Source organism: Anarrhichthys ocellatus, unplaced genomic scaffold (assembly GCF_004355925.1).
Source record: "Anarrhichthys ocellatus isolate YVR2014 unplaced genomic scaffold, GSC_Weel_1.0 scaffold47, whole genome shotgun sequence".
Taxonomy (NCBI): Eukaryota; Metazoa; Chordata; class Actinopteri; order Perciformes; family Anarhichadidae; genus Anarrhichthys; species Anarrhichthys ocellatus.
Window position 1 is genome coordinate 2,472,464 of NW_022280077.1, and position 18,313 is coordinate 2,490,776.

An 18,313-nucleotide genomic window follows, 5' to 3' on the forward strand; every position below is an offset into this window, starting at 1 on the left:
CTCTCTCTCTCTCTCTCTCTCTCTCTCTCTCTCTCTCTCTCTCTCTCGGCCATCACCCCCGGTGTCCTTCAGGGTGTATAATCAATGGCTTTCTGTCCAGACTTGGCTACTGCTGGGACAGCTGCCTGGGGACATAATTCTCTAATAGACAATAACTCTCCCCTCGCACTCTATCTCTCATCTCCCTCTGCCCCTCTTCCATCCATCCATCCATCCATCCATCCATCCCTTTCCCTCACTGTCTGCCTGCCTTCGTGACAGAAAAGACAATTTCATCCCGATCCATTTCTTCCCCATACAACTCTTTCTTTCCATTTCTGTGAATAACTATGAATGTGTTTGGAGACTACTATACATCAACTTTTGCATGTGTGTATATAGGATCCTCACTTGTACACACGTCCCACCCCACACACCCTGAGGGCCCCTTAAGCCAATCAGCTGGAAACAAGAGGCTATGATTTAAATTAAGGTACAGTGACAATATAGATTTCATATAAAATCTGTAGAACAGCACAATCAAGAGGACAAGTCACCGTGAAGCTCAATCTAAGCTTATGAGGTGCAAGGTCTACAGAAGGAGAGCAAAAGTAGTGGAAGATAAGAGAGCTGAAACACAGGGGGAAATTAAATTAAAGTTATCTGCAAAAAATGAAGTTGGAAGCTTAAGTGAGGAAAAACGAGGACCAAAATCTGAGACAAAGTAAAACACACACATTGACCGTCACACAACAGCGCGCATTTAGAAAATCCTTTGATCAACAAGCACGGAGGAGAAGGAGGGGAGATGTCGAGGAGTGTAACTGAAGAGAGACGAGCTGCTTCGGACTTCTTTTCCCTGATTTGCATAATGCGTCCCTTGTTCCTCAAACTAATGTTTCTGTTGTTGCCCGAACTTAACAAATGGCCACTTAAAAACCGACATCTCTTCTCTGCAGCACCGCTGTGTGCTGCTGCAGGGAGCTAATCCGCTGGTTGTGTGTCTGTGTGTGTGTGTGTGTGTGCGTATTGAGCCCAGTGCTCCTGGTCTGCCAGCTTCTCACTGCTCCGCTCCAGTGACTTCCTCAGCCTGTACCGAGGATGTTCAGCTTAACTCAGCACTGACAGAGGAGACCCACAGACTGTGAAACACATTGCCGCTGCATTTCCATTCTAATAATTCTGGCTAATCCATATGGGTGGGTGCGAATGTGTGTGCGCATCTATGATGGGTGTCACTGCTCTTGACGTGTGGCAGGTGGTGTGAATGTGTGTGTGCGTGTGTGTTTATGCCATATTAGCTCTGCTGTGCATGAATAAACCTTATAGTCCACTATGTCCACTACATGTTCTGCTTACGCCGTTCATCCGTCTTTAGCAAACCACAAACCACACACGTCTTTTTGATTTGGCGTGCATGTGTGCAGAGGGTTTACGTGCCTTATCAATGCGTGCAGGAACATATTTTTAATAGTGGGGCTGCCCTGGATATGTGCATGCGCTCAAGATTTTACTTGCACGTGCATATTAATGTGTAGAAAATAATTTGCTGAGAGTACATTTTCACTCTTGAACCACAACAAAAAAATGCCTCCACAAATGCTTGAACAGAAGTATTTTAAAATTAAATGATTTAAAAAGGTGAATCTGCTAGTCTGCCCCACAATGTGCCTTGCTGACTTGGCAGGATGGGAATATAGACTATATTGAGGTCGGATAAGGTTGGGTTAACTTACCAACAGTCTTGACGGTGACTGTCTTGGTGGCCGACTTCTCTCCTATCTTCTCCCAGTTCAGCTCTGGTTCAGTGCCAGTCTGAAGCCACTCAGTTGCTGTGCAGCGGTACTGGCCCTCATCCCCAGGTAAGGCGTTATACAGGGACAGAGAGAACATGTCGGCCCGCACCTTCTCCACGCGTATCTCCCCGTAGCTGGAGCGCTCGCTGTAGGAGGGACTGTGCCATACAGTGCCGTCCCGATCGAAGGACGCCACCTCCACCACCTCCTCCACCTCCGCCACCTCCAGGGACGGTCCAGTCGCCTGCTTGTCTGTCCACTGCCAGGCGACAGACAGGGGGCCTGTAGTGGATTGGACGGAGCAGGTCAACTGGATCACATCGCCCTCCAGGGCCTCCGAAGAGTTGCTTGACAATGACACTGTGATGTTGCTCTCTGTGAGGGAAGACAGAAGCGAGAGAGAGACATATGGAGGTCAGCATGAGTGGAGATGGGACACATGAAAGGAGATATAAAAAGTTCCTCAAAATCTCAGCTCCCTCTCACAACAAGAATCATACTTTCTGTGTTATGACATCAACTGGGGCAATGAAACGAATTGCTGAGCCTTGTCCTGGGAGTAGAGTATCATACAGTCCTGTGCGAGTGCTGCGCATGAGTGTGTGTGTATGCGAGTCCGCGTGAGAGAGGACCATAGTGCGGTTTTGTAACTGGCCTCGGGCACATCAAAGTGACAGCCAGAGAGGAGGCCCTTGTGACTTTGTGTGGGTTGAGACTCTCTTTTTAAACCATGTGTGGCTTGTTGACCAAGTCCACATGGGCACGGAAAAGATCACAGGGCTGAGCGGCTCTTGAGAAGAGGATAAAAGTCATTACTGGCTCTTCTCTGTTTTTCTGCTCTATCTGGACTCTCATCACTTCAACGTCCATACTCCATATGCATCACGTATCTCCGGGTTGACCCAAAAGCTCTCTTCGCCCTGCGGGGCCAGTGCTGCTGTCTCTAACAGATGTGGCTTAAGGTTTCTCACTGTTTTTTCTCCCCCCTCAGGCCAAGCTCTGCTGCTTCCCTCTCAGCTTGCTGGCCCTCCTAATAAGCATTATCTCTCTGTGAATATATGGAATAAACTGGCTTCTTACTTCTACCACGCTCAAATGAACAGAGGGAAAAGGCCTTCATCCTGTTTCTCTTCCTTTCTTGCATTGAAACAGTTTGATAGGTTTTTTTTCCACAGCTCATTGTATTATATCACTTTTTTTTGCACTTGCGACTTAAAGAGAAGATTGCTAGACAGTTATACAAGTAGATATATACACCCTCCTTCCTATGCAATTGACTGGTTTCTGGACAGCATTTCTTTTCTTTAACTTTCCCCTTTCCTTTCTCTTTGAACTTTATTCTGTTAATTTTCACATTTCCCCTCAACAGCTCCTTCTTCATTGTTTTTTTGAACTGAAGAATGCATTTCCTTTCTATAACAGTATATCCTCTCTCTACTTTCCCTACCCTTGCACTTATCCTTTCTATCTGTGTGACAGAGATTCAGTGTGGCATGTGAGCTCTCTCTCCCGTTCTCATTGCAAAGGTAAATTCATCCATCAACACCGATTTGTCAGAAGTGTTTACCTCCAGTTTTCCTTTGCTGTCACCTTTGCCTGCCTCTGACTCATCAACTTTAACCCCTGTCGCACCTTATTACCAACTCTCACCCAATTCACCCAATTAAAGTGATGAAGCACATCTTGAAATTGTATGTGTGTGTGTGTGTGTGTGTGTGTGAGAAAGCTCGCATGAGAGTTTGTGAAATCAAATGCATGCCTGCCTGACCACGTCTGCTGTATATCACGGAAGTTCCCTTCCGATAACCACAGCCATTATCCTGTGTAAACCCTATAAACATCCTTTATGGGGCATTAAGGTCTTTTGTTGGGAAAACAAAACCTCCCATACAGAGAGGTTCCCTGGAGACTGCTGCAGGCTCGGGGCCATTGTTTTTGGGCTGATTTAGCAGGGGGTGCAGAGCGGTCATGATAAGGTGACGCTGGCTGCTTGAGAGGAGATACTTCTCTGTGCTTGTTATGTTTTATTATGCTGGCGGCAGCCGGCTCCACACACTGTTCCAGTCCTATGAGACGTAGGTACAGAGAGAAGAGGGAATGAAGTAAATGACCCAAAGTGGTGGAGGGGGTGTTCTCCTGCTGCCACTGAGATGAAGAGAAATCTCAGTGACATATAAATGGATAGTGAGAAGGGGTTTTTGAGCGTTTGACTGTACATTTCCATCGATCAGCTGCCGAGCCTGAATCAAACCCCACCGGCCAGCCCCGCTTAACCCAGCTGAAGAGGTCTGGCCCAGCAGAACGCATTCATTTAGCCGGGGGAACCACTTAGATGGCCCTGGAGAGCGAGGCGCCTTTCTCTGCTTCTTTTCTTTCTCCACGCATTAATTTCATGGCTGTTAGCTCAGCCTTCTTGAGTCCGGACTCTTCTGCTCTCCATTATCCCACTATAGTGTCCCCCCCCCATCCCCCCCCCTCCCCCCACACACACACACACACACACACACACACACACACACACACACACACACACACACACACACACACACACACACACCTAGGAAATGCTGCATTACCATTCCTTAGCAATCCACTCACACAGAAAACACATCAGGAATAAGAGTAGCGTCATCCTTTTCCCTTCTTACTCTCAGTTAACAATAGAGACCGTGCCGCTATCTGTTATAGGCCACCTTGGAGAAAGAGCGATGGGGTGACAGAGAGAGAAAGATAGAGAGCAGGGCTGGAGAGGAGCACAGCATGACATCCCATATGGCCTACATGAAGATAAAACGGTTATTATGAGAAGCTCATCGTTCTTAGTGTAATTGACAACTAAGAACAGGACAACTAAGCCAGTGGCCTCGTGAACAGATTATTACTCACTGAGCGGCTGGACTGTGATCTGGACATTGCGGGACCTCTTGCTGCGGTCGATGAAGTCTCCCGTGGGCGTCTTTTCCCTCTCTGTCACGCGGCAGATGTATTTCCCAGCATCTTCGGGGCGTAGGTGCTGCAGCTTGAGCAAGTGCACGTTGGCGCTCTCTTTACGCACGGTCATGTGTCCGGCTGCCTCGCGGGAGACATAATCGGGGCCCAGGACAGGCACGGCACTGGGGCCCACCACGGCCACCGGTGAGCTGCTGAAGACCCACGACACCGAGAAGAAGCGCTCTGGGACATTCTGGGCCTCAATGGTGCAGTGAAGCTCCAGCGGCTCACCGGCCGTGAAGGACCGTCGCTCTGTGCTCACCTGGATGCTGAAGTCCCGATCTGAGTGAAAAGATGGGGGGGGAAACAGAGGGAATCATCACGGTTAAAGTAATGTTGAGTACTTAAAGAAAACAGCAGAATGGAAAGAGTGTAGTCATGAAAATCTCTTCAATGAGGTGATTTTTGTTATGTTCCCAAACAACTTTTCTCTGATGTTTAAAACAAGACTGATGTCTAAATGCGGCCTACAGTTGAAATGCACAATATTGCTGCCTTTTCCTGAAATCCAAGGAGACAGACAAGGAGACATGGAGAGACAGACAGAGAGACAGCAACAGAGAGAGAGAGACAGAGACAGAGAGAGAGAGAAACTACTAGAGAAGTTTGAGGTCACACAGTGCATCACTCAGGTAAAACGCCGATCTTTCAGAGAGCTCTGTGCCCCCCCCCCCCCCCAGGTTTCACCTCTGCAATCAAAAAAAACACATCTAATTAAAATTCTCTTCAGCAGTCTGAAACAGACAAAGCTGACACTGCTAGAGCTAGTTCTCCCACATTACGCGTGTTGTCTGCGCATGTGCGCCTGTGCTTGCACGTGTGTGGGTGTGTGTGTACGGCTGTGAGTTCAGCTTTATTTGCTGTATTAATTTCCAAAAAGCACAGTATGTATCAGACACTGCCGCTTTGCCTCTCAGTGATTCGGTTGCCTGGAGCTGTAATTAGAGAGCCTTTAAACAGACTTCCTGAGAAACACACTCATGTGGAAAAAGTTCAAAGCCTGCCGTTGATATATAGAGCAGAGGAATATAATGGTGGGAGGGAGTGGGGTATTGTTTACTATACAATTATTATTTAATGATTATCACTGTTAATAGTATATATGGATTTAGAACTGTTTAATTGATAATCACTACAATAATTGATTGAATACTAGCAGTAGTGCACATATTCATGCACATAATGGCACAGGGGTGAAGAGAAAGGCCCACAGATTGCATGCTTCACCTACAACAAGGGCAACAAGACATTGTATTAATTGTGAAAGAAGGGCCACAACGCTAAAAGGGCTGTGACCCGATTTGACAAGGATTGGTTCCCACACAGCACGGAGCTCTATTTAGGCCATTTTTACAGGAAGACTTGTGCTTAGAGGATGCATGTGTTAGTGTTTAGAGCTAATTAGAAAAGAAAAAAGTACTAAGTGCGAGTAGTGGAAGGACTAAGAAGGAAGTGGGTGATGGAGAAAGTCTGAGAGAGGAGAAGAAAATGCAGTGATGGGTCATGACTGCAGAAAATGAGAGGTGATGTGAGAGAGCGAGAGAGAGGGAGGAAGAAGGGAGAGAGGGGAACAAGGAAGGAAGTGAGAGGAAGATGGTAAAAAAGCGAGAGCGAAGGGTACATTAGGATTCTGTCCGTTGCTCCGCTCTCTGATGCTGCATGGCTGTGGGTTATTAGCTAGTGATGGGGCTGTCTTGAGATCCACTCCATCTTTTATAATAGGAGCCTAATGGAGGAGCTGCTCCTTCCCCTTCATTTTTTTTTCTCTCAGTCTGTCAAATATGCACACGGACAGGTGCAACATCAGATACACAAGTTCAGCCTAAAGGGATTGCATGTCGTGCCCGCATTATACATTAAGTGAGTACACGAGAAAGAAATCAAAATGATCCGCGCACACACACACACACACACACAAGCTCACACTCACACCAGAGCCGCACACCGCAGTGCAACTCTGCTGTATTCGCTTTGTCACGTAACAACACCTCCATTTATTATAGATCACAGAGACGACGGAGAGTGACGAAGGGTGCTGAGAGGGGAGCTCTCTGCGCCTTTTTGTCTCCTCCCTGAAGTAGCAGGAACTCATCTGACAAACCCGCTTTACATCTGACTTTCCGCTCTCCTTCTCATCCACCCCGGCATTATCTGGGGCACCATCAAGTTGTATTGGTCCAGAGCGGATCTGATGCTTAATGGAGAAAGGCAAAACAATTCCACTTTGAAGTGATTTACTGGCATGAGACACTCACCACTGCGTGCTGCCTTGGTAATTGAGCTAATGTCAAAGCGGTTTATCACCCATCTCCGTGGCCCTTTCTTGGAAGCACACAAAGAGATGCTATGTATGCGGAATACAGAGCAGTGGGTGTGATGGGGTCACGTCGGGTTGGAGGTTGTAAGTACATGCGAGGAGCCGTAAAGTCGTCTTTGTTTCGGTTTCCGTCAAGTCTCGAGGTTGACAGCGTATTAGATCATTATCACATGAGGCCTACTCCTCAATCATTCACCCCAACAAACCTTTTCCTTCTCTGCACTCCTTGTTTCCAAAACCCTATGTCTGCACGCCACCCCTCGCTCCCCCTTCCTCTTCCTCCCTCTGTTGGTAAGTCCCCATCTCCCTTCCATTAGACAATCTCCTCCTTCAGAGTTGGCAACCGCACGATTTCTCCCACTAATGCACTCAAGCCGCAGACTAGAATGGTGTAATTGTTTGGCGAGGAGTGATTGAAAAAAAACATTTTTGGCTTCTGATCTCCGGGCCACTTGTTGCCTGGGAAATTGTATATGTGGAAGCCCCCCCCCCCCGCCCCCGCCCGCCAAACACCCATGCTGTTTGGAGCTGGTTAACTTATTCCTGGATGTGCTTGTAATCAAACAGACACAAATACAAAAGTGGGGGAGTCTGTGGAGGTTTAGTTAAGCCCTTTTTAGTAAGCTAATGAGCTTAGAGTGAGATACTGATCAGCAATCAGAGGAAGCCGGCCCACATGCATGTGTGTGCGTCTGTTAAAAGGACGGGGGTGATCTAAGTGTAGCAGCATCTTTACCCTCTCTCCACCTCCCCTTTCATTTTACCACAGAATCTCTTCCCTTTACTCACCAGTGGGCTGAATGCGGAGCTGAGTCTTGTCGCTCTGCTTGCGGGTCATGGCAAACCAGCTGCCGTCTGTGTCCTGAATCCACTCCGCGGCCTGGCAGTAGAGCAGGCCCTGGTCCACCGGCTGCAGCTTGTGAATGGTGAGCCTGTAGGACGTAGCGCTGGTCTTATCCAGCCTGAGGTCCCCCGCCGCCATCCTCTGTCGGTACGGTCCCCCGGAGCGCAGAACAAAGTCCCTTGACAAGGTGACCAGCTCCTGAGGGGGCGCGGACGCGTCCTCGGGGGACCGCAGGTACCAACCCACGGATAAGTGAGTGTGCTGCAGTGTGGTCCGAGACACCTCGCAGGTAAGCTGCAGTGTGTCGCCTTCCACCTTGGACAGAGTCTGGGCCGGTGCCGTTACCGTCAACGAGTCAGCGATGACTGCAAAAATAAAGCAGAGGAGAGAATATTAGCACTCAGTCAGGACAGGAAAATAAACAGGCCTTCTGCTGTAAGGGGAAAAAGGTGTTAATGCAACCAAGCTTTTTTTTCCTGAGGTGACTGCCCTCTATTCTCTCATCCATACATGACTTTCACATGTCATTGTGTGTTGATGGTGTTTTCTCTATCTCACACAGCCAGATACCTCCTGAGACCCTTTCAGGCTGATTAGATCTCATGTGGTTATGCTGCAGCAAACTTTAGACTGTCCACTTAAAGCTGTACGCTGGCATCTTACAGCTGCACTTCCTCTCATTGAACTTTTCAAACATATTTTTTTTTGATCACACATACTAAATATACAAGCAGCGAGCTAAAATTGCTGTAATAAATGCATCCAAGCTCTTCTATCTATAACACAATCGAGAACAGAGGACGGACTTCAAGCCAGATGGTTGAGAACAGTGGAGATGAGAGGGGGGGGACAGTCGAGCGCAGGGAGGCAACAGACACATCAAGATGTGATCATTTCAGAAAGCGGTCTGGAAACACTCCACATCGACGGAAATAAACATGTATAGCTTTAAAAAAAAGAAGTTAAGGGACTATTTCTGGATATGTACCAGGGCGCCGCTGTGTATGAGTGTGTGCAGAGGACAGAGAGACTGATAAAAAAACATGACCTGAGATTCCAAAACTTAAAGGATGACAACCAAAAGGAAGTAAGGTTGTGATTAAAACAAATTCCAGTATGTCGAGTGTCTCTCAGCAGTGTTTGGATGCATGCGGTTGGCTGCACATGAGTGCTATCCTATTAGCCTCCTCTCTGGTTGAGGCTGCATTGCTTGCCTTTGGATGATGTAAACATATTACATTACATTACAGTCATTTAGCAGACGCTTTTATCCAAAGCGACTTACAATAAGTGTATTCAACGTAGGTATTCAAGAGAACTACTAGTCACCAGAAGCCATAAGTGCATCTCCTTTTTTAAACAAGCATCTAAGAGCATAAGTACAGTGCAGGAACAAACTAATACGAATGCAATAAGTGCAACAAACGAATACGAATACAATAAGTGCAACAAACTAATACGAATGCAATAAGTGCCACAAACTAATACGAATGCAATAAGTGCAACAAACTAATACGAATACAATAAGTGCCACAAACTAATACGAATGCAATAAGTGCCACAAACTAATACGAATGCAATAAGTGCAACAAACTAATACGAAAGCAATAAGTACTAAGTGGAAGGCTCAGGGTAGTACATACGATTATGCTATGCACACATACCTTAGAAACAGAGAAGATGCAATACGTCAGTGTTTACAATGGACAGCAGTCGACCATTCAAGCCAGGCTGGGATAAAATGAATTGGGCGAATATTGCCAAGAGAAGCTTTCTTGCTTTGCCATGTGGTGATGACTGTGAGCCCTTCTTAGAAGCTAAAAAAAATGGAAGCGCTTTGTGTGGGTTTATGCTCGTGGAGTGCTTTGTCAAGATGTTTGGCTATTCAGGCTCTTAAGGGATTGTCATTCTGAAGACTACTTATCAGCAGGTTTGAGGTAATGTATGTGATTCTCTGCAAGTCACCTGCTATGACTAGATGCAGGCTTTTTCTTTTTCTCAGCAATCATTCTATGAATGAAAAAAAAGAAAAAAAAAAAGTACATGCTACATGCATCTGCGTGTGTGCTCTTGCTTTGAGAACATGAGTTAAAGTGAGCGATGGGGGAGTCGCGAGAACAGAGAAACAGACACCACTAATGAAACAAACGGGGGGGGGAACAAAGGCAGAGAGATCAGAGAAAAGATAGAGGAGGCGGAGAGAAGAGGCTTGACATCTGGTTATTGGAGTTTAACAAGACACTCAAAGAAAGAAACAATGCTAGAACAGATGTGGCAGGAAAAGAAAGTGTGAAATCAGGTGGGTCAGACACAGCGGCACTCTAATGAGATGCTGCATTGTGGGGGATACATACAGTAAGTCAAGACAACAATAAACAGTTTCATGCAATAGTTTGAAGCAATCTTGAATATACTGACACGGTCTAACTCAATACACCCTCTAATCCACTTCTTCATTATGAGTGTTTGATAAACAGTCCAGCAGCAAGGGAGGCAAATTTTAGTCAGGGGCAGCACTAAAACTATTCTGCTGATATATTTGTTTGTTGGTTGTATGAAGGAATGACTAGCATGGGAGTCTTAGCAGGCCTGTACTGGTGTTTGTATACAGAACCCTATAGGTTTAAGCTGCGCAATCAAACCCTGCTAATGTTGGCAACTGCTGGGTGATAATCCCTCAATATTATCATTAACTCACATTCAGTGGAATCACATTGTGATGATACGATCTCAAGTTATTGTTCCACGTGCGCGTGTGTTTTCCAAATAAATGTTTCCGGGTAATGAAAAATGAACACGACTGGTTAGCGAAGGGAAGTTTTTTCTATCATATCCGCCATGAGAATTACGCAGTCGATCGGATATGTGCGTGAGTGAGCGCCTCTGTGTCTGTCCCAGGCGTATCTCACATTCTGCTGCAGCAAACTGCATGACAAATAAATAAATGATACATAATAATAATAATAATAATAATAATATATCACAAATTAATTGGGTGGCATGCTGAAGGACCTTTCATGGTTTCGGTGACACGCACTTTCTCAAAAACACATTTTATTGCCATTGAATGCATGCTGACTCTTCACTCAATACTCTTAACCGGCCCTCATCAGGAAGGGGCCGCTAGTGATAACACAGCTGAGTGCTTCTCTGACCCCCCCCCCCGTCCACTGTGGGCGAGTTGTGGATGGGTGATGGGTGAGGGGAGAGGGTTGGACAGTTTAGATGTTTTTGGCTAACAGAACTACCAGCAAACACACTGCTGCATACCTCTTGGTTGCTGCTCTGCGGCTTACTTTCATGGTTTTAGATGCTGTGTTTGGCTAACCGCTAACAGCTAACAGTTAACAGAACTACCAGATCTGCTGGACCTCTCTGCAACCCGGACGCTGCTAAGCAGCAGACAGCTTGATGGGTTTAATTTTGTTTTTTGGCAAGATTGCAAGACGTGTCTTACACGACGACTTTGAGCGGATTGGCTTCATACATCGCCCTACATTTTTGAGTTTGAATGAAGTGGGCTTTACGACGCCTTACAGCCAATTAGAGTCTAGACGGGGGGGTTAGCCAATTGTGGGATGTATTGCAGGCACACCTGGCAGAGCTCTGCAGTCTACTGAGGACAACCTTCTAACCCATGATGTAGTGTGATCAAGGTCATTGATAAGTTTTGCATCCATATCAGAAAATATCCTATTGTGATGCCAATTTTAACCATATCACCGAGCCCTTTATCCCATTATGTGTTCCGACGATAAAAGCGAATTAAAATAAAAGATAATTTTCATTCCACGAGCATAACAAAGTGTGATTCTGCTCTTCAAGGACCTGGCGTTGCCAAGTCGCTCTGACTCTCCAGTCAACACCGAGGGAACGGCAGCCTCGCGTAGACACACGATTACCACAACAACACACCTACGCTACAACCTGCCATTGCCATAGCAACCCTCCCACACGATGCTGAGGGTTACTATGCCCCCCCAACCCCCCACCTGGGGAAACAGTGTGAAAACAACAAGCCGATGCTTCATGTCCCTCCGCCTGCTTCTTATAAAAATATTAAACACTTTGACTCCATGTGGAGTCCTCTGGGCCAATCAGATCCCCCACATACAGATGTGTCTCCAGACAGAACCAGTGAGGGAGCACCAGCCAATCTCTGCATTTTAGAGGGTCAGACCGAGGCTGTAAACACACCGAGATCCTCCAATAGCCCCACTGACCTCAATCTGAGAAGGATTAGGAACAGGATGCGATGGCATTCTCTGGCACACACACGCAAACACACAGAGACTCACTTTCGTCCCTTGTGAGGACGTTGTGTTGACTTGTTCTTTCTTAGCCATAACTGCTGTAAGCCCAATTACAACCATTAAAACGGTCTTAAAAGACTGGGGATATTCTATATTTTCTTTAGTAAACAAATCCTACAAAAAGACAAAAAAACAACAATGAACTGATCCTTCTATTACAGTGGTCGTGCAAAAACTATTAAATACACAGCAACAAGCCATGCCGTTGCACTGGGTAACATATTTCTTCATCAAGATGCGGATGGGCACTGTTGTTTATGTTAAGTTACCATCCTGCTGCAATAAATATTCGGCGTGGATGGTCAGTCACCGCAGTGTTCCCGATTGCTTTCCCCCCCAGTGTGATTAATGCAAACACACACACACACACCCCCCTTGGGTTTATTCTGTGTTAAGCCAATCTGCAACCACTTTGCAAAGCCAAAAGCTGTGCAGCAACATCTTCCTCGTGTTATCATAGTGTTACCTGAGAGTAAACACTTACGTAACTTGGAAATTAAAATTAGTTTGAGAGCTAATGCTAGGCATCATTAAAATATTTGGATATTTTTAATAAATGTTCTTAATTTCCCTCACAAACCCAAGCAGAACAGACCGTCTGTTGAGGTTGATGAGAATTCCTCTTCAGTGCATTTTCCACCATTTCAAAAAACATAATTTTACCATTGCAAAAAATAACTGTAAATGTGTGCACCACAACTCAATGAGCCCATTTTAATACCCATAAAATAAATAAATACATTTTTTTGAGGAACATAGAGTAATTTTCCTCACTTCTATCACATTCGTGGAGACTGGAATCTCAGAAGCACGAGCGATTAAAACGTCTCTCTCTGATAAATCGGGTATTTTTTTTTGCATTCTGAAATGGAGGTTCTCGTGTGTGGATGTGAAGAAAAACATGTCAGTGTTATTCTGCTTTTCTGAGTGACACCGAAGCTGTCAATCCTTTATAAATCTTTAAAACTACTCTCTTCCTGCTCTACCTCATCTGCAATTTATGCTTTCATCTCCCTTCATTTCCAATCTTCCCCTACTCGCTCAGCCCTCTGAAGTGAACTGCGGTTGTCATCCTTCTAGCTGGACTTTTAAGTCCAGTCACACAGCGATAGATGTGTGCGGGAAACGAGGACACAAAAACGGAGGAAAAGAGATTTTGCAAAGACGACATGGAGGGGGGGGGGGGACGACATGATAATTTATGAAGCCTGATCTGAACATTTTGCATGCACCCAAACCTTTAACATCTCTCTGAAGTGTGTCAAAAAAATATTCCTCACATTAAAAAAAAAGCAACACCGGGAAATCAAACAGCAGTGTTTGTTTGTGCATCCACCGTTCTCGCATGTAGAGACGGCACGGAAACAGCAGATAGTGAAGATCCAACCAGCCGACACTTTGTGCTCTCGGTTATGGACTTGTCGTGGGAGAAGATGATGACTACAGGAGGAACTGGAGAGATTTACACTGCCCTCTGGATGTTACCGCCGCTGTAAATGTTCTGGCTCGAATAAGTACATGCTCTCTCTCTTTTTAACAACAAAAGCAACACATGTATGCACCCACACAGACGGCATCGCATTGTGTTTGTGCATGTATATGGGCCTATTTGAAAGCCTAAGTGTTAAATGCAAATGTAAAGGCAGCAAGTTTCTGGCTCTGTTTGTTTTCCTGAGAGTCGGGTGGTAGCTTAGCCTCAGTTGGAAATGTCAAATATTTGCCACTGGCTGCTGGCCAATCACAATGAAGGAGTCAATATCAACGGTGGGTAACAATATCCATGATGGAGCTTTCCTCTGACATATATTTGAAATTTTTTTTTTTTCTATGCCTGCTGGCAAATACTGCAACAAACCGTAGGGTGAGGCAGTTAACAGAAACTCCTTGGAGAGCCGGTGGGCTGACCCCACTAGCTCCACAACATGTGGCCAAGTATGGACTTCCTTTGCTATACATCTTACATCACAGCATTAATCTGCTGCCATGACATCCTCTGCTCTGCTAGGAAGGCCTTCCAAAAGATTTTGGAAACTGACGGGAAGAACAAAAGCAATAGAAAGGTCGGGCACCGGTGTAGGGGGAAGAGGCCTGACTTGCAGTCTGTGTTACATCCCAAAGATCTTTCATGGGGTTGAGGTGAGGGCTCTGGGCAGGCCAGTAAAGCTCCTCAACACCAATCTGGAAACCCTCGGGCTGCGTTCAGACACATGCAAGCTAATGGATTCCTAATAGACTACTTTGTAACACGAGTGGCTTATTTACAACATTTACCTTTGCGATTGTCGTGACGAAAGATAAAATAGTTGTCATCCCGACAACTTTCCAGAGTTGTAATACCATGTCTTTTAGTATTAAAGACCCTTGCAGTGTTCTGGTGTCTGATGAACCTTAAAACGCATCCATCTGTTACTCCAGCTGGACTTTCTGGATCACATTTCATTGTCTCACTGGTAACTTGAACAACACAGCCCCATCAAGGCAGAGTTGTCTTTTGTTGGGTACAGGAGGGCATTGTCAAGTTTAACCAGGAATGCTCTGAACGGCTTACAAAAACTTGAGAGCACGTTGCCGTCTGAACTACCATTGTATAATTGGAACGAAGAGGAAAAACCGAAAGCAAGAAAATAAGCCCCAATCCAAATCAACAGAGGTATATGGACGGGGTGACCACACACTTTTTGCCACAGCTGACATGGTTAACGCTTTTTGGTGTGTGACGGCCATAAGCAGCTGTGTTTGTGTGGCTCTTAAGCAAAAGGCCATTTGGCAAAGACAGCAGTGTAATTATTGTTAATTACTCTGTGAAACTGAGAGAACTGCTGAGAGGAAAACAGAGAGAGCGAGTGATCTTCAGCTCCACTTCAAGAGAGTCCAGCCTCACCGCTAAGCAGACGTCACTTACTGACCCAGGATGCCTGGAACACATGCGGGCGTATTGGGTCAGGAAGCAATAGGGCGAGAGACAAATACAGAAACTGTGCCCACACCTAGCTTCCCCTCATACTTATTATCCATTATCCTGCCCATACACATCCTCCACTCCTTTCTTCTTCTCTACCACAGCTGTTGATGAGTCAGAATGAGGCACAAAGAGGTTCAACTGGGAAATTGGGAGAAAGGAGGGTGAAGTGGGAGGAAGAAGAACAAGGTGAGGATGAAAACAACAAGGAAAGGGGCTAAAAGAGCAAAGAAGAAGAACAAAAAAAAGACGGTGCTCTTTTGCTTGACGTAGCCAACAACCCAACACACAAATTCTTCATGATTCCTTTGCAGGAAGTGCAAATAATTTAGTTTCTAGCCTATATCTAATGAGTGTTCCTGTCACACACACACACACACACACACACCTCTCCCAGGAGACTGGAAAATCTAGGAGGTCTTCAAACAAAATACCACGAGCAACCAGTAAAGCAAACTCTGATGAACCACGGTCTACAAACCATCCCCGAGAGGCCGAACTGATAATCTGGATGGGATACAGTTAAAACTAGGAAGAGTAAGGATCATGCCTTGGAGACAGAACGGAGACATGAGGGAGCCCTCTTTAACAGAGAAGAAAGGGGTGAGTGGAAAAAGAGGAGACAACTGGAGTTGAAGTCTGCGGTGTGGGATCTAGGTCCACAGCAGGGGGTACATCCATAATAGAACACACATACATGATCAGAGCCTGGCACCTTATTGAGTCTCAGATAGAGAACACCTTTCATCTGTCTCTTTCTCTGCATATTTATGTAATACCGGCATAAAGGCTGTTGTGCATTGTATGGACCCAGGGAAACAATTATGTGTTCATCAAGTTGTGGTGACAAATTGTTGTTTGTTAATACGACGTTCTCTTGTGAATTTCACAGTTGCAACGGTGTTGTATTTCAGTTGGGTCTGTTTTTTGTTTCGTTTTGTATCTGTTCATTTTATCAGCACTATCCCAAAAAGTTTCCATCTCCTCAAACGCTGTTGTGTTCCTTTCTGAAGGACGCTCTGGCCGCTGTATTTCACTATAAACTTGGTCCTGAGACGATCCAGCTTAGAAAATTCCCTTTAAAAACAGTTTACTTAACATCAACCCCCCTTAGTCACTTTTGCTACAAAGATTTTTATTCTCGAGTGTTACATTTCTGGTTTACAGTGAGAACTGTGGCGGATTTTCCTCCCAAAGTTCTTAATAATTACTGAAACAATACGTTTCAGAAAGACAAAGACTAAAGCGTGCTTCTCATCGCTAGCCAGCAACCTGCTCTAAAGTTTTGGGGATTTGGAAAGGCTACAAAAAAAGACGACAGCTTTTCAAATTCTTTAAATGCTGTGCATCACTCCTACTAGAGCCCCGTGAGCACCGCTGGGCCATGTGGAGGAAATCCAAAGCTCGACAGGCCTGCTGTGCCTGGTGATGGCTGCTAAGCTATGATTGGACAAGGAGGGGTTAAGCCAACTGCCAATTACGTGTTTCATCCATTCATAATATTCTGAATGAATATCAATAATCTCAGTGACTTGTTTTGAAAAGTAAAAAAACATGAAGTATCAATTTATTGCAAGAAAAAAATTTAAATGTAACTACGACACTTTTTAATTTGTGTATGGAAGGTGCTGATGATGCCTCGGGACACCTCACATTTAATGAGCAAGCACAAAGAGAAACAAAACAGCACATTCATTAGTCTGCACGTGGATGGCAGCGTGGACTCACTCGCAATTATTCGGAACTAGCTAACAGCTTTCAGTTTGCAAAGCTGTCAGATATTTGACTTTGACACAGCTAATGTCTTAGTCAGAGGCATAAATCATTTTCACACTGCTGTTTGGCATAACGAGTAAATGTTTCATGAACAAATCACATGCATCTATGTCACAAAAGCAAACCGAGGAGCCGAGACTTTTTCGCAACTGCATAATTACCGTATCGGCAGAATGTCGGATATTGATTAAGTAAATTCTTAGGTCATGAACGGTCATAGAATAAGTCTTTATTGTAGTTAATCTTCATCAATTATTGATCAAGTTTTTCTCTAACGTCATGTCCTCTCTGCAGACGAATGCAGCCATGCAGAGGTCAGAATCTTGTGCTTATTAGAGGGCCGAAGCAGTTTGGATTTTGGCCTCCTGCCCCCCATAAATCTAAAGTCATTTCTCTATTATTTGCTTTTTAAATGAGGCACTGCGAGTCGAATGTCTCACACTATCCCATTTGATCAAAAAAAGGCTTCCACACAGTCCTATCATAACACAGCACATCCAATCTTCTAAAAATGTGAGGGGGGGGGGTAAAACAGAAATAAGGGAGGGACATAGGGCAGGGGGGGAGAGGATATGAGAGATCTTACAGATGCTGTTATGAGATTTTCAGCTAGGAGCTGTGAGGTCCCCTGCTAATGGAACATCAGCCTGAGTGGGTGTGTGGGTGTAAGTGTGTGCCCTGCACTATAACAGAGGTCACCATGACTGAAAGGAAAAAGGCCTCTTCATTTAATAAAGGTGTCTCAGCAGCATTCTTCCCTGTCTCCTTACATTCTTCAGGCTCTGTCCCATTTTTCTCCTTGAAAATTTCTCCTCAATCAACTCCCCCCCTCTCTCCAGGCCCCCTCTCTCTGCCACATTATGTGGCGAGTTTTCTTTTTCTTAAGACAAGTTGCTTGTCAGCACCCAATTATCACTTATTCTGTTTTTCTCGGCATCCTTCCTCCTCCAGCTCGTCCTCCTCATGACAGTCTTAGAACACAGGCTGGCACGTTTTATCGAGTGCTGATCACTCTCCAACCAGCTTGTGCTCTACATGTCAGTCAGACAATGACCCCATTGCAAATTGTTGTTGTTTTTTATCCTAGGGGGTCAAAAAGCTAGTAAAGGGAGCAACATCTGCTCTGTGTATGAGAGGGAGAGAGAAACTGAGCTAGGCCCCTGTGGCTATTACAGCTCATTATACCTAAAGTTAGAATGAGAGGCACATCAAAATTGGGCACTCTCTCTCTCACTCTCTCACCCAAACACACAGACACACAAGTCATGCTTGAGGGGACAGCTGCTCTCTGACACACACACACACACACACACACACACACACACACACACACACACA

The 18,313-nt window shown here is 45.4% G+C and overlaps 1 protein-coding gene across 1 annotated transcript in view; it reads right to left on the bottom strand.

Annotated features, from left to right (window-relative positions):
• The window catches only part of igsf3 (immunoglobulin superfamily, member 3), a gene marked incomplete at its 5' end in the record, with an annotated part of 22,217 nt that extends 13,900 nt beyond the window's left edge, over nt 1-8,317 (bottom strand). Inside the window, 3 exons of the mRNA XM_031869378.1 lie at nt 1,682-2,150; nt 4,662-5,048; nt 7,873-8,317. Of these exons, the coding sequence (XP_031725238.1) occupies nt 1,682-2,150; nt 4,662-5,048; nt 7,873-8,317 (1,301 nt within the window). The remainder of the gene's footprint in view (nt 1-1,681; nt 2,151-4,661; nt 5,049-7,872) is intronic.
• Nucleotides 8,318-18,313: the final 9,996 nt, after the last annotated feature.